General features: G+C 44.6%; 1 protein-coding gene across 1 annotated transcript in view; it reads right to left on the bottom strand.

The window, feature by feature from the left end:
- The window catches only part of ATP9A (ATPase phospholipid transporting 9A), a 482,075-nt gene extending 461,536 nt beyond the window's left edge, over nt 1-20,539 (bottom strand). The window contains exon 1 of the mRNA XM_086932451.1: nt 20,144-20,539. Within this exon, the coding sequence (XP_086788577.1) occupies nt 20,144-20,211 (68 nt within the window). The 5' untranslated portion in view covers nt 20,212-20,539. The remainder of the gene's footprint in view (nt 1-20,143) is intronic.
- Between the last annotated feature and the right edge of the window lie 3,802 nt (nt 20,540-24,341).

Below are 24,341 nucleotides of genomic sequence, written 5' to 3'. Positions count from 1 at the left end.
CTAAAGCCTTGTTCATAGACAAAAGGGGCAGAGATTATCACTTTACATACAGAGGGGACTGTGATAGTGATTTGAAAAAAAAGTTTAATACAGGTGAGTACCAAGTTTACAGAAGGTTATGGGATATCCAGGAACTCTACATTGAGAACGGAACCGAAGCACCATTACCGAATACATTCACAGAGAATTTTTTTGAGCCGATACAAAAGGTGGTCTTACATGTGTTTTTAGAAAGACATCGAACCAAAAATGTGATAATTCAAGCGAGGCACAATTGCATCAGGTCAAAAACATTAACACCAACACTGTCCATGAAGCATCTGGAATAGGGTCCTTTTGGCTTACAAAACCCAATTAACCCATCGCGTCTCCATACCTCATGAATACATTGAATACCAACAATTTATGTTTCTTTGTAGTACACCTCTGTATGGAAACACTTTGGGGGATATCTACAAGAAATCTACGGAGCATGTCGTTAGCCTCCTTGGCTTAACGACAAGCTCCGCCACTTCTGAAACGCAAGGATGGCCAATGTGAGAAGGTGGGTTGGTATATGCTGTCCACTAATTAAAGTAGCACCTTGTACCAGTCCACAAGACCCTTATGATGTATGAGGTCAAAGATAACCTTTATTGAAAGCTATCCTAGTGGTAGCAATGGAGAGAAGCCTTCAGGCTTAATCTTGAAGGAATGTAAAGCAGCTTGTTTTTACCTGGATATCACCTCCTAAATGACTAAATCAAAGGAGAACCACACAGTGTTTATATAAAAATATGTATTTATTAATATAACACTCTCTACTAGTCTCTATGTGAGACTAGGGCATAAAGTGCACAATACTGATCTATAGAACATTTGTAAATAGCACAATACACAGCGGGCTCCATGGGGAGACCTAACCATATACTAAAAAAATGGTAACACAAAAACGACTTGACTAGGCACAGTGCTGAGAGCACGTAGAATCTCTGGGACCCCAAGGAACCACCCAGAGGAGTGACACTGGGAGCCCACGGAGAACGGGCGCAGTGAGGAAACACAGACACATGCTCCATACAACTCTATGGGAAAGTCGGGGTTGCAAATTTAAAGTTTTAGGACACTTCTAGGAGGACTTCGAGCAAACCCTTTGGAACATAGGAGTATTTAAGGCCACCCCACCAGTGAGTACCGAGGTACCCGTATTACCTATCCCAGAGGAGCCGGGTGCATAGGGGTCAAGTGGTGGCGGAAACCTTTGTCGTTTTCAATGGAGAGCTGCAAAGAAGTACTGCTGCCAGGAAGGTGAAAGGTGTCCTGTGGAATCCAAGCCTGGGTTCAAGGTGAGAGGAACCTGAAAGGGGACAGAGTTTGGGTCACTTCAGATGACCAGGGGCTTGGTAGTCGAATGCCTACCGACTGCGACCCACGCAGTCAGAGGAAACAGGCTACGGTGTGGACCAGCCAGGTCTAGGGGACTCTCCAAGCAATGGAGAGTCAGGGCACGTCTGGAGCAACCAGGTAAGCCCAAGAATTAACAAGGTGACCCTCGCCAGGACCCACAGGCCAACAGACCAGGGATCGCAAGGAGACCTCAAGCAAGTTTGCAAAGAACCAGCCCACAGCACACTCGGAGAGTGGAGGCCGGAAATCTTCAGAGCAAATACTGCTCAGGGTCAGGACAACACAGAGTCCAATGCACAGGCTCCGGAATCGTCACTAAGCATATGCAACCATAAATGTACGCGGTGCACAGGGTTGCAGGGTCCCCATGAGAGATACTGTTCTCAGTAATGCGGAGGGCAGATTGACCTCAGGAACCTTCGGAAACCGACCTCCTATGTTGCTGGAATCTTGGAAGTCCTCAGGAGCTCGGGAGAAGCAAACCGGTCAGATGCGTTTAGGTGCCTGCTTTTGCAGGGGAGTAACTCCTTTACTCCAAGGGAGATTCTTCAGTCGCCCAGCATCGTGCAGGCAGTCGAAGTACTTGGTTTCTTTTTAGTACCATCTTGGCCAGGTAAAATCTAAAGTCCTGTAGTCAGGGAACCCACTTTATACGCATGGGGAGGGGTTTGAAAGATTCTGTGGACCCTCCTAGGGGAGGGGCAGGACAGAGGGGTGGCTACACCCATGTCCTTTGTCCAGTTTCGCACCATAGCAGGAGCCAATGGCTCCTAGAACTGGTTTGAGCTGGACTATGCACAGTGACACCACATGTGCCCTCAGTGCAGACTTTCTGGCACTCAGAGAGTGCACCCACCCAGCCCCAATAAACTAAATCCTGTCTGGGAGGTACCTACACCTCCCTGTGATATGATGCCTATTGTCATGCCTTCCTCTGCGCCTGCATGGCTCAGCAGCAGGAGGGCAGACCCGTCTCTGGCAGCATCAATTTTGTGCTGCCCAGGTCGAGAAAGCTGGTACCGGGTACACCGGTGATCCACAGTAGTGGTTGTAGAGGGGTGGAAACATACCTCCCACACCAGTTAATAGTGTGGAGGTATGATTCCAATTTGCTTGACAACAAACACAACATGTTTTAAAGCAGCCATTTTCAAGTTAGCATTTACCGCGAGGTTATAATGCACTTAAACATATATGTTTGGCTGTATCACAGACAACCCGTATCACAGACAACCGCCGAGAATGGTCTCCGAAGGCTGCAGAGGGGCTCTGCTCATGCAGGGGCACCCTCTCACGTAAAACCCAGCACCCTGCCTTCAGAATTTTTAAGGCCTGCCATAGGGGTGACTGATAGGTATTTAAGTGTAGTGATTTAGATATATATAATGAACCTATATCTCAGTAATTGGTGCAAACACCATCTTACACATTCTGCAGTAGCAAGCATGTTGTGTCAATTTGGATGGTCTCTCATGGGTGGCATAATACATGCTTCAGCCCTTGGGAGGCCTCTGTGTTACCTATGCCCTGGGTAAATGGTGTACCATATACTAGGGACTGATAAGGGTACCCCAGTATCCAATCTGGAGTGTACCTAAAGTACATGCATTGCAATTTAAGCGAGAAAGCCGATAGACTGGGGTCCTGGATTGCAGGATCCCAGTCAGACTATGCAAAAAACAGTGCGACATCAGCATAAAAGTGGGGAAACCATAAGAAGCAGTTGCTACTTTCCTACACACCATATTTACAAGAATATTGTGCAGCCTTGTGTTTCCCCATGCGATGGCGCTAAGTTTAGCAGCTTAGCACCAACGCAGGCACCCTGGCACCATTGTGCAAGGGTGTCTGCATGCAGGGGAGGATTGTTTATGTGTAGGAAGGTGTCCCTTCCTGCACATAAACAATCCTAAATTGCAATGCTGTCACTTTCATGTATGCAGCACACAGTGACAAAGTGGCATTTTATTAAAAGCTTGCACAGGATGCACAAGGCAGCACACATGGAAAAAGCAAAAACGAGGATAAATAATGCATTTCTCCTCATTTCGCCAACTTAACACCAAGGTTTTCCTGGTCTTAATTTTGGCACTACCTCCTATGTAGCCACCCTTGTACATAGGGGGCCGCCCACCGCAACACCCCCTGCACGCCCCTTTCACGCTAACCATAGTGTGAAAGGGGGGCCTTATGTACAAGGCAGCGTTAAGTGGCTTAACACTGCCTGTACATAAGGAAAGGCCCCTATCGCCACAGCAACGTCACAAAAAGTGACGTGCCTGTGGCGATAGGGGCTTGTTTATATGTCCCTGTGTCTTTTAACCTTGGTAACAATGATAATAAGCAGACAGAAGAAAAAAGTTAAGAGGAGCAGAAAAAATTTACTGTCTGTATATATGTATATATATATATATATATATATATATATATATATACACACATACATACAATTACACATTAAAAAAATAGGCCCATGTGGTTCAAATCAAAACATGGACTCCAGCAAGGCAAGACCTGAAGCTGCACCACAAACAAGACAGCTGGCATCCTTTTCATGTTTATCATTTTCTATTTTCACTGTAATTATTGTATGTCTATTCTTAGTGTCAATGGTTTTAAGAGGAAATTCATATGATCTATCCCTGCCCAGCAGTAGCTCAAAAAACATATTTTTGGTTTTCCAGGTACTGCAAAGGTCACCAGGTCAGTTGTCAGTTTTTGGCTGTGCTTGGTCAAAAAACAGCCAGTTTGTAAATACACTCACCCTCCCCAAACTATCAATCTGAAAATAGAGTTGGGAGGAAAACATGCTCCTGGCTGAATGAACAGCAATATGTCTTGGACACAGAAAGGCTTACCACAATTAGGGAACTCCCAGAATAACTGCAACTTTTTCCAATTTGTTGTATCATTGGAAATATGATCAAAATTATGGTCCGGAAAACAATACATTATCTCTTGTAAGAGGGCCTAACAAGGGTTACTACAGTGCAGATCTTTTACCCCAAGGCTGTCTTCAAAAGGGGTGTCCAAGAACAAAACCCTGTCTACTACAGTAATCTTTGAAATTCCATCTAACGCAATACCTCTTTTCAGACCTCAACAAAGTATAACATTCCATCCTTAAATGCCCACTAGCTGTAACACATGATGTTCACAATAAATTTGAGAGGCCTGCTATCTTTTCGTAACATTTCCTAATAACCAATCAGGCCTATAGCCTTGATCACTGGCTTGTCCCCACAATCAACTCAGTCTTTAAATACAAGCAGTCTTTTTAATGGCAGTACACAACATTTATATTATATGTATGATATCGTATACCACATACTAGCCCTATGTGGGATGCTTTAGTGCTTTCCCACAAGCTATACAGTGTGGAATGTGTGATTGGAAGGGTGAGTCAGAAGGTAAACTTCTGACAAAGTTGCACCAGTTTTCCATAACCAACCGGCGCTCCATTGCCAGCGGCCTTAAATCGCACCTCGGTTCTGGTCAAGCGCAACCAGAAGACCATGGTTGGAGCTCAATACTTTTTTGCATTTTTTTTAAATTAAAATCTTTGTTTCATTTCATGGCTTTTTTTTGTTCTTGTGGTTTTATGGAGTTCATTGAAATATTCTTTATTTCTATACATTGAAGTAGGATTGTTATTGTGTTGCATTTCCAACGTTTTAACTGTTTTGCTACTTCTAAATGTTATGTATATTTTCTTAAGCCTCACTGCACTGTGCCATAGCTACGAAAGTTTGAGCTCAGATTTAGATTACTGAAATCTTTACTGTCCTAACAAGAATAGTGACATTACTACTTGTGGTGGATGACCATCCACCTCAACTAAAAGCCACTTTCTAACACCCCAAAGCCACATAAACTTCCAACTGAAAAAAAAGTATTGATTGGATTCATCTCAGTGATCAAGTGGAAAGAGTTTTAAGTGACAAAAAAGGCATAGGGCCATATTATCAAGAACGGCGATAACGTTATCGCCGGTTTAGCGGCTGGAAACTGCTGCTAAGCGGCGATAAGGGGCTTGATAATATGCCATTGTGAATTCCCATAGAAGCCCGGGTTCTGGTGTGCAGGACATCAAACCTGGCCTTCTATGGAGAAGTGTGGCTCAATGGTTAGAGCGGCAGACCCTGATGAAAAGGTCTAGCCCGGGACCAGGGTTCAATTCCCAGCCTCTGTGGGTCTTGGGCTCAAAAAAATTCCACAGACCTGATAATTCTCGCCTCGGTGCCTATTCCAATCATGGAGTCCCACTCTGCAACTCTGGGCAACAGCTTGCTTAATCTCCACAACGGCCCCCACAACGCTAAGGATGCCTGGCCTCCACCTTGGGGGTGCCCAGGAGTGGACGCCTCACAGGGAAAGCCAGGATGGGTTCCACAGCGGTATTCGTACAAGCGCCTTGAGACCCTTGCGGGTGAGTAGTGCGCTATACAAGTATCAATTTACAATTTTTATGGGAATTCACAAGGGCATATTATCAAGCCCCTTATCGCCGCTTTAACAGGAGTTTCCTGCCGTTAACCCCTTGCATGCTGATGACGGCCCCCAGCCGTCATGCACTACGGTGCTTGTGTGCTGGTGACGGCTGGGGGCCGTCATAAACCCGCCCACTCGCGATTCTGCCGCACAGGCGCAGAATCGCGGCCGCATGGAAGGGGTTAAAGCGGCAATAATGTTATCGCCGTTCTTGATAATATGGCCCATAATCTATTTGCTACATTTAGATCCGATTCACAACAAAATCTCGTGACATCTAGCAATTTACTGGCACGAAACTCCCAATAATCAACTACGAGTGAGGGATTGTGTAAACAGAGCTTTACAATGGCGGTCAGTGATAGTCGAGGTCACTGGCGTGGAATGCCTACACCCCCCCCCCCACCCAATCCCCCACCCCCTTTACCGGACACCATACCAAATGAGCTTGAACGTCCAGGGTCGTATACTAAATAAACAGAACAGCAACAGATGACCTTTAAGTCACACATGCCTGCAAAAATATCTCCAACAGAATCTTTGTTGTGGGAACCCATACCTGACCTTTTGAGGTTGAAATATCAACACCTATACATTTCTGTGCCGTTGTTTTTTGGGTGATGTGCTCAACACAGAAGGCTTCCATATGATGTTGACAAAACGCAGAGCAGAGTCACCTCAGCACAGATAAAACTCGTCCATAGTAAAAGCAACACCAACTACTCGATTTCGAATAACAATTCTTCCAATTACGTTAAAAATGGTTGACATTCTTTGCAATACCTTTCTTGCACTCCTATAAATGTGTACCAGATCTCAAGTCAACACTGAGGGAAAGTAATAACTTCTCACAAAGTAAAAAATTGCAGTAAAAGTTAAAAATTATCCACCAGGGTTTACCCGGTGTTTACCCACGCGAACTCTTTCAGATTTCCCTACGTGACAACGAAGAAATAAACTCCTGGTGTGACAGGATTGGACGACTGAGTGCAAAGTAATATTGCAGAATGTTGCCCTTTGACCTGGTGACTCACAGCATCCATCACTGGTGTCTGCAAGTTGTGTTCTATGCATTCATGCAGCGCCAGGAATGTACGTCACCCCTGAGTCATTCAGAGGAGTGCCCGGATCTACAAGAATTTAGGGAGCTGCGGACCGTCCGAAACTAACCTACAGGAATGACGGGGCAGTCTCAGTAGTCTGAGAGGCTTTCGATAGCCACAAGGCAGGGCCGTCAAAATAAAATTAAAGGTCTATGAATTACGGAAAAGCCTGAAAAGAAAAGGCAGTTTTATATGAAAGGCGAAAAAGAGCATTACCAACAAACAATTACAGTGAAGGATTGAGCTCAGCATACGCCCCACGGCATAGGCCATCAGTAGAGTTTAAAACCTATGAAATATCAAAATAAACTCGAAATACAAAAAGAAGTATGAAGGGTTTTTAACTCGTCACATTATAGATAATAACCAAATCTAATCACTTGTTTGTTTCTATTTTTAGAAACAATTCTACTCCTACAGCAACTTTCGCTGTTTCCTTCCCAAATAAGTAATTTAAAGCATGTTATGTAGTTCTACTGCATTTTGAGCTTTCGGACAAAAAAAAACCCTGCTTTAGAATACTCGAAGTAACAAAAACAAACCAGGTTATAGGGGCTGTTGGTCACCTATGGAAGGGTTTTGCAGACTTGTTACACGGCTTACAAGATGGCAGGTGTGGGATGCAGTCACTGAACATAGCTTTGAGAGGTGACACACACATGGAGGACACCCACTCTGCAGCGGAGATGCAGAAGGGGTCAGTCCCACCAGCCGCACTGGGCAGCATGGCTGCCAAAAGCATTGCCACCCTCCACCATGACAAATCTGAAATGAACAGCCTCACACATGTGAAGCTGCTCGTGGTTGCTGTTTGTGGAGAATGTGCTGTGGACTTGTAGTCTACCCGTCTCTTGGCTTATGTCAGCATAGTATTGACAAAACAAAGAAAATCTAACAGAAATATTGTGGCCTAAATATTGTTTACAAAAGTGTTGTTACATTGGGTGGGGACTTTCTAGAATTCCATTGGGGCAATATTTCTGAAAAAAATAATTGACAAGCAATATGTTTGTCAGACAACATTTAGTCCACAATATTGTTACAATACCTCCGCTATCCTCAAGGCAATTTTGGGCATGTTGCCATCCGTTAAAGGGTACGAACTCCAGAGTAGAGCCTCCTCACTCCCTGAAACGGTCACCAGGTTGTAGGGTGGACTCAAAAAGGAAAATGTCTATCAAGGTGGATGACACATGCAGTAATAATGTGTCAGTTGGTCAACCACTTTTGATTCGCCCCAGGACACAGTTGTGTCTGTAGGGGATACGGAAAGGTGGATAAATAATTGCAAGAACTAGTTACTGAATATGCAACTGTGAACATGTCACACACACAAGTTCTTCAGTGATCCTGCCAATGCCAAGGCTGACCTGACCATGGGACCACTAAGGTGAACTTGAGCAAAACACTATAAAAGATTGTATATATGCACCATCTATACTATATGCTGGGGTCATGTGATAAAACATTAAACTCTTTTGAACAATTGAAGACCATTCAAAGACAATCATAAAGTATAATTAAAACTGTTCAACATAGGACTGTAGCATTAAGTCCATGATCCTGGAGTTTTTCTGCCATCCTCACCTACTGCATGAGGTATTTTATTAGCTACACATTGCTATTTTGGTCTCTGGAATTTGTTTCTTTATTATAATGGCTTTGATTTCGCTTTGTATACCATGAAGGAACTTAATGCAGGCACTCACATACCACACCATGTCGTGTAAAGTAGAAAAATCAAATGCAAAACATTCATCCCAAAAATGAATTACAGTTGCTTCTTGTCACTGTTCCTAAAAACAAGTTTTCCTTATCTGAAAACTCAATTAAGATAGCATTCAAGACATAAAGTTCCCAAAGATTGCCTGACATAGATAAAGATATCATGCCCCATATAATAAAAGACACATATTACAAGGGCGTCGGTTAGTAAAAAGAACTGCACAATAAACCATAACCTGGGGCATAAAGGACCAATGCACGTGCTTCACAAAGAGCGCTGACCTACCTTCCAAAACCATACAAGATTCTTATCATCTGTAACATAACAGCAATCCTAAAAAATAGGTCAACATTCATCTTTTTGTGGTACGAAAGATAAACCAACACCTTAGCAGCGACAGAGCCAGAAGATCTTAATCACAGAAAAATGTCACCTACGCAACTTAACCACAAAGGCATGTAAAGATGAGTGGGGAGAACAGCCTCACAGTAACACAAAGGTAAGATGATAGAGAAGATGGAACTTCATTACTAACTAAGCAGCATTCAAGCGTTTGCTGACAGTATTTGATATTATTTTGCCATTGATGTTTAGATAGCAGCACACATCAGGAGAAGCCCAACCACTAGATGAAATTGTAGGACTACGTCTAAATTAGCTCCTTTGGATGAGTCACAAATTCCTCGATCACAGAGGAATTAATTATAGGGCTTATTGTGTCCCAATGTTGAAGGTGATGAGCACAAGCACTCCTGTTTGGGACTGGAATTTAATTTTCATCATTACAATTTGACTCAGAGAAACAGAAAGGCAGAAAATGGAGAAAGAAGGAGCAAGAGATAAGAAAATTGTGTAAATGGAGAAAGCAGGGATGAAACTTCCACAGTGAAACAGGGAGACAGGAGCTGATGGGAGGTGGATGAAGCAGCCTTGGTATTCAGCAAATCAAGGATTTAGTAGCACCAAAATTTGGCTTCTTAAAAAAAACTTTGGACTCCTGTTCTTCTGAAGCAAATTATACACTAAAATTAAGTAAAATGCAACTGATTCACAAAGGAAAATAAAAGAATAATATAAGTGCTTGACTGTGAGCTGCAAGTGTGCCTAATGTAAACTGCAGATAGCGTCATTTCCCCCAATGGAATGACAGCGGGTAGACAATATAAATGCTGGTCTGGACCCACAAACCTACCCAATTCTAAACATATTTGATTTGCTCACTTGGTCATGTGTAGTAGCAAAGATATGAAGCAAAGCCTGTCTCCAAAATGCTCTTTATTCATGTCAACAAAGGAGTGCATACTGCTGTCTGCAATTTGCACCTGAAACACAATATATGTGAATTTGCAAAAATCAGACACCAGAATTTTCTGTACACTTATCAGTGAACCTTTTAAGTCGTGATGCATCTAACAAAAGTGTCAACGGAGCTATGTTAATGCCAAATAAGTTCTGATGCGTGTTTCTTGGGTCTCAAGATTCACAATCACATAAGCACTCGAAGATGCTCCATTCATTCAGCTTTCAAATCAAGTGTTCACATATTTTTCATGCAATAGTTTCATTTATTTTTCATCAATACGTCGTTATTTGATCATAACTTTCCAAAATACTTTTCAATCATTATACCCGATGCATTTCGAGCTAACTGCTCTTCCTCAGGGGACTTTTTTATCTGAAAAGATACATCAGATCATACATGGATACAACACAAGTAATTCCTTCTTTAGTCAGTATCAGTCAACATTATAGCCACGTTTCCCCAGCGGGGAAGAGCAGTTAGCTCGAAATGCATCGGGCATGATTGAAAAGTATTTTGGAAAGTTATGATGATCAAATAACGACGTATTGATGAAAAATAAATGAAACTATTGCATGAAAAATATGTGAACACTTGATTTGAAAGCTGAATGAATGGAGCATCTTCGAGTGCTTATGTGATTGTGAATCTTGAGACCCAAGAAACATGCATCAGAACCTATATTACACCCCCAATGCTCAGTGGGGGATTCACAAAAAGCACCAACCACACCATCTGAAAAGATTACGAATTTTTTAACTTTACAGCTGTAAACATACGAGTGCGGAGCCACATCCGATTTGGTTTATTTAGTTAATGCCAAATAAGTGTCATCAATATTTTGGAACCTTCTGTGATGTTGACATCAATGAGGAATCATAAGCTGTGTATGGGGCTCAGTCGACATCCCGAAACCTTAAGACCATTGCTATGATAATGCGCTCTTTGAAATGGAGCAGTCAACATGAATGACTGGGGATAGCCACATGTGTGCAGGACATAAATAGAGAGGGGTCATTTTCAAGTAACTAACCAGTCTGTGAAAGTTCTAGTGCCTGCTCTTGAGGCTTTAACATGAGTGGCTATAGATCAAGCAATCAATCAATGAAAGCCATTTGTACAGCGCGCAGCTACCCCAGCTGAGGCGTCCCAGCGCTCAAAGCAAGACTGAGGAATAGAATACCCAGCTTAAACTATGCTTGACTGAAGAGCCATAGGTTTAAATTTTTCCTGAATCCCTGTTTTGTCTCGGCCAAGCAAATGGGGGTGGGCAGGGAGTTCCAGATATTCCCTGTTTGAACCGAGAATGACCTGCCACCTCGTCGAGCTTTGGCATACCTCTGAATGCGAAGAAGTCACAGGTGATTTGATCTCAGGGCTCGTTCCTGATGGCACAAGCTAAGCCTATTCCTGAGGTAGTTTGTCCCTTGGCCCCTTAAGGTTCTAAAGGCAAGTTACTTCATATAGGGGGGGGGGGGGGAGATGTGATGGTGAAAAGGGACTCTACGAATGATCTTAGCTGTTGCATTCTGAATTATTTGTAATCTAAGGATCAGAAAAGCTGGAGGCCCCAAGAATAAGCTATTTGCATAATCCAAGTGCGAGGCCACCAATGCATGGACAATGATCTTTCGGCTCTCCTCTGGGAGAAAACAAAATAGCTTTCTGACTGATCTTAACTTAACAAAACAGGCTAAAGACATATGCCAGATTTGAGACACAAAAGTGGAATTGGCATCAAACCAGATTCCTTGATTTCTAGCAGACGAGACCGTTGTTGGTAGAGGATTCAAACCAAAAGGCCTCCAAAAGGCTAAATGGAGGGGATGCAGCCTGACTCAAAAAGAGCACCTCAGTCTTGTCTGTCTTAAGTTTCAAAAAGTTACTGTTCATCCACTTTGAGATGTCTTTTAAGCCCTCTTTGAAATTGAGAAAGGCTGCTTCAGAGTGTTTTCTGAACGAAAACACAAGCTGCGTGTCATCCGCATACGAGACAACCTTCAATCCCCAGAATTCGATAAGAGTGGCCATAGGGGCTAAATATAGATTAAAAAGCAACCGGTTAAGATCAGACCCTGTGGCAATTCACAAACCACTGGTTTAGACGAAGATGAAAAGGGGCGAAGGAAGACCCATTGAAATCGATCTTCTAAAGAACTGCAGCCAGGATACCAGCGTGCCCTGAAAGCCAAGATGACTTAATCTCTTCAACAGGATTGAATGAGCTACAGTATCAAAAGCTGCCAACAGATCAAGTAGCACTACCATAGCGGAAGCACCACCGTCCAGCGCATCTCTGACCGCTTCGGACACTTTCAGTAGACCAGATTTCGTGCTTTAACCTGAATGGAAGCAGACTGCGTGTCATGCAGTGGGCCACTGGTTTCTACAAAAGTGGATAATTGGTGCTGCACCATCCTTTCTAAAAACTTTTGCAGGTGCCGATAGCAATGAGATGGGCCTAAAATTGCTAAGCACTTCCAGGTCTGCATTGGGCTTTTTCAGCAGAGGCAGCAGGGACACCTGTTTCCATAGTGCAGGGAATATGTTGGATTTCAGAGAAGCATTGCAGAAGTGATTCAACAATGGATTAACATTGGACGCCACCGTTCGGAGAAATTGAGCTGGCAGGGATCCTCTGGGGAGCCAGACTTACAATTCAATAGCTTTTCGATTGAGTGAATCATTTTCTGATATTAGAAAAAATCCAAAAAAAATAGCCGGAACTTTGTTGGATGAGGGGGCAGTGCCTTCTAATCCAGCTTCTGGCTGGAACAAAGAGTAAAGATTTTTTATTTTTTCCTCAAAAAAAATTGAGAGGATTGTGCAGAGAGCAAGGGGAAGATGAAGGGCAATTTTCTTCACTCCGGAGTGGTGAAAGATTTTACAATGTTAAATATTTCTATAAAGGACTTCCCGCATTCTCAATATGCCCTGAGAAATGTTCTCTCATCGCATGTCCATAACTTTACGGAATTTGAGGGCCTCTTTATAAATTATTTTTGCTAAGGGGTCATACAACCTTCTCCAGCACTGCTACAACCTCTTGCAGAGGCTTTTCTCTCCTGTAAGTTCCACAGAGAACCAGGGGGCTGATGGCTTAGCTCTATTGGCTAGAAGTGTTTTTTAAAGGGGCAAGCATGTCCAGAGATCCATAGGTTAAAGTAGATTGAATCGCTGTTAGGGTTGCCCATGAGGTATGGCAAGGTCACTTGGAAAGTGGGCTCAAATGCCTCTTTCGTTACTTTCCACCAGTTCCTTCTTTTTTCCGATGTTTTGCAACTCATAGACTGGTTGCCCTCAACACATAAGCTGAATGGAACAAGAAAATGATCTGTCGATAGCAAGCCTTAATCCGCTGACTGTGTATATTTGAGAGGATTAATTGTCTGTGTAGAGGAGGTAACTAACTGTATACGGTTGAGGCCATGTAATGTCAGAATTAGCTGGGACGCCTGAGAGCAGTTTGGGATATCGGCAAGCGTGTTCAAATCTCCCAGAACCATGAAGTTAGCGTAATGTAACGTCAATTTGGAAATGGCGTCACACAGTTCTGGAAGACAGTTATTAGAGCAGTCCGGTAGCTTATAGACCAGCATACCGGCTAAAGAAGAGGACGGCGTAAGTTTGATACAGAAGGTCAGGCCCTCAATATTGCCGATTTGGCCCAGCCTAGATGTAGAAACTTTCCACATGTCCCTCAGGACAATAAAATGCGATATCTGGGTGGAATAGCCAGGGGCAGATCAGGGATGGAGCCATCCTTCAACCACATTTCTGTGAGAAACATAAGGTCCCAGGTGTTGTCAGATAAGGAGAGCCATATGTCAGCTGAGCGTTTAGGGAGAGACCTGCAGTTAATGAGACAAGCTTTGACATTAGCTCCTCTATTAGGAATCTCCGTAGACAGAACACCTCTCCCCTCAGTCTTCTAGATTGAAACTGCAGGCCTTGCACCGGTAATCTGAACTCCTAGTCCCTGGATCAGTGAGCACGTTATTATGGCAAGGGCCACAATTCAAGGCCAGAAGAGCCAATTTAGGGGGGAACAAAGCAAACACAAACTGAGGTGGCAAAGTGAGCTAAAGAACGATGATGGATTGATTCAGCCCAGATCTGTGACTGGGGGTGAGAGTCTGAAACGTTTCAGCACTCCATCCATCATCTCCTTGTGTTTGCTTTCTTCGCCCTATGTTGGCTGGGTATGCCCAGACGTGGGTTCCTTGCTCACTTTTCCACAGGATTCAAGCTAGCCTCGCTGATATGGGGTGTTACCCTGAAACCGGTCCCAAGATGCTTGTTTCCAGTTCAGGGAAGACCTGGCTTGGCAGTTCGGGCTGGACTGTACCCATAAAGCACACGGTCAAGACTGATTTGCATATGTCTGGGTCTGAACTGAGGTGACAAAGTGAGCTAAAGAACGATGCAGGATTCAACTCAGATCTGAGAATGTGGGTGAGTGAATGAAAATTTTCAGCACTCAGTCCATCATCTCCTTGTGTTTGCTTTGTTTATTATTATTGTTTAGTAGGGTATGCCAAGATGTGGGCCCCTTGCTCACTTTGCCACTGGATTCAAAGTAGCTTGGCTGATGATGGATGTTATCCCGAAACCGGTCAAAGGATGCTTGTTGACGGTTTAGGGAAAACCTGGCTTGGCAGTTCGGGCTGGACTGTTCCCATGAGGCACAGGGTCAAGACTGATTTGCATATGGCTTGGTATGAACTGAGGTGGCAAAGTGATCTCAAAAACAATGATGGATTCAAAACAGATCTGTGAATAGGGGTGAGTTCCTGAAAAGTTTCATCACTCCGTCCTTTATTTCCTTCTGTTTGCTTTGTTTGCCCTACGTTGGCAGGGTATGCCCAGACGTGGGTCCCTTGCTCACTTTGTCACTGGATTAAAGCTAGGCTGGCTGATGAGGGGTGATACCCTGAAACCGGTCCCAGGATGCTTGTTTCCGGTTCAGGGAAGACCTGGCTTGGGAGTTCGGGCTGGACTGTTCCTATGAGGCACAGGGTCAAGACTGATTTGCATATGGCTGAGTCTGAACTGAGGTGGCAAAGTGAGCTAAAGAACGATGATGGATTCAACCCAGATGTGTAATTGCGGGTGAGTGTCTGAAAAGTTTCAGCATTCCGTCCATCATCTCCTTGTGTTTGTCTCTAAATGTCACCATCGAAATAATCCACAAATATTTGTGTTAATGATGATGCGCTACATAAACAGTAACTGAAACCACCGTTCACTTACTAAAAACAGAGGCCAAAAATTATTTGCGAAGTTATTGTAATAAAAATATGGTAATAATATTTTTTTGTATAACACAAGCTGCTTCAGACGCTTCTGTTTCATAACCTTGATTTTTAAAGGTGAATCTTTTGCCCTAATGAATACTATGCGTGTTCAGTTACGAAAATTCAAACCACAAATAAGCTAAGGTTATTTTATGAAAATCTTAGCAGCACACCTATAACTCACTGAGCAATGTTAACGGTTTAGTCAAGGAAATCAACTACTAAAACATTCAATCAGCCCATATAGTATTTTAGACGATGGCCACAGTCAGAATACTGGCGTCGAGAGACTGCCATCTCTCGTATCATATTTCAGGGTTACCACTTGCACACATCTGCTTCATCCTTGACAAGCCATTTTGGCACAAGCAACTTTAAAAGACTGTGCTGTAAACGGTTATGTAATATAATGTAACAAAGACATGTAGCAAAATCTACTATTTGCGTGGCCACTTATATAACAGCAGCCTTGTATGCCTCAGCCAGACTCATACTGGACATCCCCCGTCAAGCTCACATTTCCGGTCACCTGAAAGACCTCCACTGGCTCCCCGTCAACAAGAGAATAACGTTCCGTCTCCTCACCCACGCACACAAGGCCCTCTACGACCTAGGACCCGAATGCCTCAACACACGACTGTCCTTCTACACCCTCACCCGCCAACTACGATCGTCCAATCAAGCCCTCGCCGCAATTCCGCGCATCCATAGATCCACCATGGGGGAAGATCCTTCTCCTACTTAGCGGCCAAAACCTGGAATTCTCTCCCCACCCACCTCCACCTTACACAGAACCACCTCTCCTTCAGAAAGCAGCTAAAAACCTGGCTATTCGATAAGTAAAGCACCCACCCTCCCTCAAGCGCCTTGAGACCCTCTGGTTGAGTAGTGCGCTATACAAATTCCTGAACTTGAACTTGAACTAAGTGAAAGTGCTTACAAACAGGCTAAACAAAAGTGCCATTTAAAAATGTTTAAAAAGGAAAAGCAATGTAGGCCAACAGGAGATGAATTCCAGTAACAGAATTCTATCTGGCGCCGATTACAAACCAACCTCTGGCTTTTAATCGTTAATGAACGTGTATTAATTGATGTGAAAGCATTTCAAACAGAACTTGTGTGCAAGGCGGTGCAGAAACAACACTGGCAGAGTGCTTGCTAAATACACAATTAGCAAGTAATGTTATGAGTAAGAGACGGTCAGATGCAATGACAGTACAATACACAGAAAAAATACATAAACTACATATTTACAGCATCTACGCTCGCCTACTTCAAAGAACGTAACTACATGTGGCCTGTGACATGTTTCGTTTCCAAACAAAGAGAAGTTTCTCTACAGAGTACATATTCTCATATATGTGTATACTGCAGTGGAAAGTGAGGAGCGTTGCATTCTGGTTCTAATGTTAAAGATACTGTTCGCCATGTTGCTTGTTTGAGGCTGTAGACCCTCTCGATGTTTACTTTAGGTGTTGACTAGTTTTTCAAGATTTCATGTATTGATCTGGTGGGTGTGACTGCTTGAAGTGAGTCAACCAGGAACAACCTGCCAGCAGCATATCCGGTTTGCAAGCAAACACGCCTTCCTATCCTCTACACAGCATACCTTCACACTACATAATCACACACTTCAGAACATGCATGAAAGCTTAACAAGAACCTTGTGCTATGGGAGCAACAAGGAATGGAGAAATGTTTTCTTCTTCAATACAAAGCACACCCATGAAACAAAAACCGTGCCAAATACAAGTCCTGTCAGCCTGTATTTGTAAGCCGGCCAGATGATTCCAAGTCTTCAGGGACACAATGCTCCAGTTATAAGCTTTCCTTTCACATCTATTGCATTCTGGGAGTTGTAGTCTTAGATCACGTCAACTAAACCAATTTAAATACAAGCACTTGAGAAAAAATATGAAGAAACAACGCTTAGTACTTCAACAGGTGCCTCTGATGATATGGTGCCTTTCGATAACCTTATCTACTAGGGATGCCAGACTGTGAACCTGTATATGTTGGGAGGGGTCCATGTTGGGGGGATTTTGGGATGATTCCAGAATTGGAAAGGATATCATTCACATGTGTCAAGAATAAATCCAGTATGGCAGGTTGCATGTCAAATATTTAGAATATCAACACAGAACGTTCATAAACAATTACTACAAACAGAATGGACTATGCCCTATTTGTACTCTTGCTAATAGAGACTTAGATGTCTTAGATCTGATTCACAAAGGCGTGTATAACTATGTAAAAGTGCACTCCTGTAGTACTACTTCACATTCTCATAACTACTTTTGGGAATCGGCCCCCATGTCTATGGTTACCCAATTTTAATGCTACCCTCTCCTTCACTACCACCTCCTACTTGTTTGAGCTGGTACCTTCTTATGATCTAACCTCTCCTGTGTATTAGCGCTAATAACAAAGCAGTGGCGACTGGCATCTAGGGGGATGGAGGCGGGGGCAAATGGAAAATAAATATAAAAACACCTTGGGCCTCATTTATGAAAAGTTACGCATCGCTGCGTGAAAACAGCGGTGCGTCACTTTTCACTGTGCCCTCCTTGCAACACCAATGATGCGTCATATTTACAGTATGACGCATCATGGCGCAAGGAGTTACAGATACGTCAGTATTTCTGACGTATCTGGATGGCGCAAAAGTGGCGCATTGCTGGAGTGTGTCACAAAAGTGGCGCAACTCCAGCAGTGTGTCCTTTCACATGGGGCAAGCCCCATGTGAAAGGGCCTGCATCAGTCTTACGCCTGCGGTGAGGCAGGCGTAAGAAATTGACTCATTTGTGTCCTAGAAGAGGCGCAGTGAAATCTTGTAGATTTCACTGCGTCACTTCTATGACACTTTCTTGCGTCAGAACGCCCCCTCTGCATACATTATACCTGGCGTAGGTATAATGTAGCGCAGGGGTTTACAAAGTGACGCATCTACCTAGATGCGTCACTTTGTAAATATGGTGCAACAAGGCACCTTTTTTACCCTGCTGGTGCGTCACAAAAAGTGACGCACCGGCAGCGTAAAAGTGACGCAAGGCCTCATAAATGAGGCCCCTTAAGCGTCCTTCTCACTCCGGAACTCTTCTTTTATCGACTGTAGAGCGGGCCCAGCAAACTCCCTTTACCAATCCTGGAGATCTGTTAACCGGCATGAAAGCAGCAACCTGATTGGAGGGAGTGACGTCTCACCGCACTGCGCAGCACACTGGAGGCCTGCACTTGCTCTCAACCCAGCTGGTTGAGAGGTTTAAAATGTGCATGTATAGCCGGCTTCGCAAGACAACCGGTTAAAAAGACATGCACACTTTAAAAAGTGCACAGGCAGCCCTCTGCCCACCACTACTCCCTGCTGCCACTCAGCAAGGCCCGCCCGTCCCGACACTTTCTTCAGGATGGGACGATGAAAAAAAAAATGGTGATGAAGTACCACTTTTTTTTCATTTCTGGGATTTGCAGGACTTTTAAGTGGGGTGACGCTTCTCCGCCCCTACTGAGGAACCACCCCTGTAACAAAGTATACAATATGACACTAGATAAACCTATCCAAAAGCAGGTTAAAACAGGCTCTACATAAAGTATTGCACAAATCGCCAACATAATAATTATGGTTAAAGTTTGGGGCTGCGGGGGAGGACCAGTCGGAAGACGATACGAGGATGATTCTAGGTGAGAGGTCAATCCTAGTTTCAAGCCAATCTGAGAGAGGAGGGTGGTGCGATGCCAGGCTGAAAGGGCATTCGTGGGGTTCTCCCATGTGCCAAGGCAGTGAGGAATGTGTGGGTGAGCAGATAGACATTCACTGCTGGGTAAGGGTCATGGAAATATTTCAGACTGAGTGAGGCAGTTTTATTTGGGTATTGAAGGGGCATCATAACATAATGGGCCATTCAAGGCTGAGGTGGTGTTATGGGCTGATAGGTATGTGGGTGCTTGAAGTTTAATGAGAATGTGGGAACGTGCCAGTGTGAGGGGTCTGTGAAGGTAGATCTTGGAAGAGGGACACTTTGGACAATTCCACACTGCGGGCGTATTCTAAACCAATTCCGGACTCAGGGGCCTTGTGGAAATTCTGAAGAGCCAGTGTGGTCGAATGCACAACGGAAGGATATCATGGTGGGGTGATGCCATCATTAGGGAGGGTGAATATAACGTGGGAATCACAGGAAAAGAATAAGTATTACTCAAATCCAAAGTGAACTTTTATTTATAAGTTTCCAGTCAGCTCTCGACTTTGCCAGGTCCATTGGTAAGCAGAAACACCCAGCCCACGGCTGTCCGTTGCATTCTGTAACTTGTAGTCTTGTAATAAAGACTACAAATCCCAGAATGCAAGGCAAAACCTCCCCCAGGTAAGATCTGTTAAATAATGCACGGACCCAGGAAAGACGAGTGCCTTCGGATTCTTCCGAGAGGACCTATGGCATTGGGGTGATCTGATGCCGAGAAATGGCGTTAGGCGTGTACGGAAGACGGACACTGCCATGCAGTGTCACCTGGCTGGGAGTGTCACAAGTAGCAGCGGCGGTTTAACTAGGAAGCAAGTCCTGGGTGAAGGGATTCACGCGAGGCGGGACCTGCGCTCGTGTATGCAAGCCTAAACCCGGTAACTCAGTCTGAGGGCAGGCCCAGGTCCCTTAGAATCCAGCATTATAAGGAGACATGGCACCACGGAGGCCTGGACACCCCGATCTAGCCTTCTTGGGTGTCCAGACACCTCCGCCCCCAAAATATGGCTCAGGCAGGTAAGGAAGGGATTGGGATTCTCTGCGCCCCTCCCCAATGCAGGCCTCTCCCTCCCAATACACACCTGCACCCCCGCCCTTACCCTGTCCTGTGCTTGTTGTCCATCCTCTGCTTCTGTCTGACGGGCTGCAGGGGAATGTTATCCGTCATGGTGTTGGCACGGGTGCGGGCGGAGGGCGGCTCGGATCCCAGTCCCAGCCTCCTTCTCTCCCCCACCTCCTCCGCTTCTCTCTCTCTCTCCCGTCTGACAGCTAGCAGGCGCTGCACTGAGTGTGGCTGCAGCGCTCCCGAGGCTCTGGGACTGCTCCTCTGCTAGCGAATGTGAGGTAGTTTACATCGCCGATCACAGGCAGCATAGCCACGCTTTAGCTTGGGTGTTCTGGGGACTTATTCACATCCTAAAACAGCTCCATGATTCAATAACCAGCAGTTGCTCCATTTCCACTCCCTATCCCTTCCTGTAGCATTGTGATGTTGTAGAAAAAGAAGGACAAAAGGTTGTGAAAAACAGCCCGACCGACTAAAGAGGTGGATGGGATAAACAATTGACGCTACACTGGGTAAAACACACACACTTAAGATGCGTGCACATTTCTGGGAGAATGTACATGGTTCGAAATGTACATGGTTCAAAATGTGCCTTTCAGGTTAAGTGAAATTAATTATCTTTGATGTGATGAACACTATGAGAACGATACGAAGTGTCATTGATGTGATGAACACTATGAAAACTATACGAAGTGTTTCAACAAATGTAGAGTCGAAAAAATAAAGTATTTAGAATCGATGTATGTTGAAAAACAATGAATGCACTTTTCTGTAAAGAAAAGAACATGGTGTGTTTACATTTTACGAATGCCCCCCCCCCCCCCCCCCCCCTCCAACATAACAGGGGTTAAGCTGTTTAATGGAAGACCCCACTCCTATTTAAAATGTAACTTGGTTTATTTGTTTAGGGACTCGCTGTAGGCAAAGAAAAACTTAACTGCAACAATGTTTCCTTCCTTCTCAAAGAACGCACCTGCCTAAACACATTTTGGAAAACTGTTCATTTGAAAACAAACTACCACATTGCTTTTAGTTTCGCTGACCTTTTGCTTGAGGTGATATAACACTGTGCAGCCTGTTCTGGGCTCACACTAAAAAGAAACAAAATAACACATTTGTTTCTTTACAGTCGTGCCCTGCCAGGCACCTAGGAGTGGGTGGGAGCACCTGAAACAGAGCGTCCCCTACAGAGTACTGCTCGTTTTAGAGGCAGCACAGAATTTACTGGGTTGCAGCCTTGCCCAGAGAAAAATGTCAGCGTCTCTTCACATCTTCAGATTTTGCAAATATCTGCACACGATTCTTAAGCAGCACTTTATATGAAATAATCTTTATTAATTTTATTTAACATAGCCTCTCTGTCTTAGTTTACCGAAGTTATCATTCAGGAGTCAGTAGGATTGCTGCAGAATACAATTTTAAAGTGTTTTCTTCTTATATTAACTGTTTATAAAGTATGTACTAATAAAGGGGAAAACCTACCTGCCAGGACATTAAATGCTAGTCATTGCAAGTGATTTCACAATGTTTCCATTAAAGGACCTAGATGGAACCCCAGAGTACTTATCCCCCCCCCCCCATGCTTTAAATAACCTGTCTGGTCCATCTTAAAAAGAAATGTGCAATAGGTATAGTTTAAAGATAATTGACAAACAAATACCAATAAAAGCACAGGACTGAAAAACAAAAGTGACCAGCTTTACTGAAATATTTAAAAGTGCTTCATGTACTTTTTTTTAAGCCAAAGTAAAGTCAACAAAGCAGCTTGCCAATGCATTACATGAAAAGATTCAGTGAATTCAATATTTAAATAACCACATTAAGTTGGAGGATTCTAAAGCAGAGTTCTCAATCTCTCTCTTGTCAGATGTATCTTTTTGTTTTTTTAACCTGGCTCTTTTGTTTGGCTTTTCACGTTATAGATAGGACTCCAAGGGGGATATTCTCAAAAACGTTTGATAATTCACACACGTCAGGCAGGAAAAATCACCATCAAAGTAGGAAAAAAAACAGACAAACAAGTGCCAAACAACAGCGAAGCACAATGGATGTTGCAGGAACAAGTACGGAGGAAAACCAGAACCCCACAGGCCCCCTGGAGGACCAGCCGGGGACCTAAGGGTCAGGGAAGGACAAGGAGAAGAAGAGTAGCAAGAAGTGGTTCAGTCCACAGGAAAACAGGATCCTGATAACGGAGGTGGTAGAGCTCTATCAACAGCTGTTTGTCACCTCTACTGTGTCATTGGCATAAAAAAATGGACTATTGGTGTCTACGCGGCGCATCATAATGCCTGTGGCTTAGTAGAGCTCCAGCAGCCCTGACCCTGAACCATACATCAGGCACGCACATCCGACTACTCGAGAAGGAAACTAGCAATCGAAAGGCTCCCGGACTACGAGGCAGGAAGAACGACGTCCGCATCTGATCCTCATCCTGAGGAATCCTCATTGGCGCCGAGCGGCCTGCGGTGTAGAGGAGTGCCGGGGCCTCGATTGACCGAAGACGTAAGTGACATTGCGACGCTGGCAGGAGGATGCGGAGCGTGCCCCAATCTCACTTGCTCCGGCGAGTCTCCGTGGCGGCCTTCAATTGCAGCTGGAAGCAGAAGGCTGGCTCCAAGCCAGTGGATTGACATTAGAGGGCACTGCTGGACCCACCGGCGGGCCTCTGCCGGCGAAGGTGGAGATACTGCGTGTAGAGTGGTGGTGAGCGTGATGGGGAGAGAGACTTGGAGTGTCAGACTGTAACCCCCAACCCCCAATATCTGCAGGTGTTACTTCAGCGACGGCAACCATTGAACGTGGAGACGAGGTGGGCCATTGCTTGGGTGTAGCCTGGATCGGAGGCTTGAAATATCTGCGTGTTGAGCACCCTCTGTGTTTTGGCTACCAAATGCCTCAACGTGGGGAGATTGCTGACCCTGGTCGAGGCTCTTCAGCAGGGCTACATTGACCTCATTTTTTAATACTGTTGGGGAGACCCTCACAGCTATTGACCAGGGTGGCACCCGAACTACGTGCCGTCACCTCCCTGCTCTTATCTATCTCGTCCGGCATATTCAGCGATCCTGCATTGCCCCCATCATTCGTAACATATAGCAAATACCCCTGCCTGGTCGGGCCGGATTGTGGACACTGCTGTGACTACTGTGGACTCCCGGAAGGAAGGCAAAATGGCGTCCACAAGGGGCCTTAAGACAGTTCAATCGAACAAGTTAGACAAATACGCATTTTCGAGAGACAGTGTACCAGAGCCCTCCCCTAACAGGACAGCAAGGGAACCCGGATAAGGACCCTACTCTTAAAGATGCCATGGCAGCCATAGTGGATATAAAAACCTCGCTTGAACATAAAATGGATGCCAAAACGATTGAAGTGAACCTCATCCGCGCAGATCTCAATAAGAATAATGAGAGACTTAAACAAGTGGAACTCAAGACTACCAGTTTAGTAGAGGATACCTCACACTTGCAGACTGAAATCCACAAACTGAAATCTTTCAGAAAGCATGCAGAATCTAAACTGGCATGTTACGAAGGCCGCCTCTGGCGCAATAATGTACGTATTTTGTTGGTCCACGAAAAAGCGGAAGGGGAGTCACTTGACCTATTTGTAGAAGACCTTATCCTTCAACATCTTAAACCCAAGGGTCTTGGCAACTTCCTTGTTGTAGAAAGAGCCCATAAAGTTCCTGGAGGGCGACCAAGGCTGGGCCCCACCGCGCCCCATTCTGGCCAGGATCCTTAACTACCGGGACCATGACGCAATACTACAGTGAGCCAGAACGGGGCCTCCGCTCACACTTGATAACGCCGACATAACTTGTTTCCCTGACTTCACTCAGCTACCCAGAAGCAGCGCAAGGGGCCTCAAGACAGTTCAAGCGAACAAGTTAGACAAATACGCATTTTCGAGAGACAGTGTACCGGAGCTCTCCCCTAAACACAGGAAAACAGGAGAGCAAGGGAACCCGGATAAGGACCCTACTCTTAAAGATGTCATGGCAGTCATAGTGGATATAAAAACCTTGCTTGAACATAAAATGGACGCCATAACGATTGAAGTGAACCTCATCCGCGCAGATCTCAATAAGATTAATGAGAGACTTAAACAAGTGGAACTCAAGACTACCAGTTTAGTAGAGGATACCTCACACTTGCAGACTGAAATCCACAAACTGAAATCTTTCAGAAAGCACGCAGAATCTAAACTGGCTGATTACGAAGGTCGCC

This window comes from Lissotriton vulgaris, chromosome 7, assembly GCF_964263255.1.
Source record: "Lissotriton vulgaris chromosome 7, aLisVul1.2, whole genome shotgun sequence".
Taxonomy (NCBI): Eukaryota; Metazoa; Chordata; class Amphibia; order Caudata; family Salamandridae; genus Lissotriton; species Lissotriton vulgaris.
Note: the sequence above shows the minus strand (reverse complement) of the source record. Positions and strands in the feature narration are given on the sequence as shown.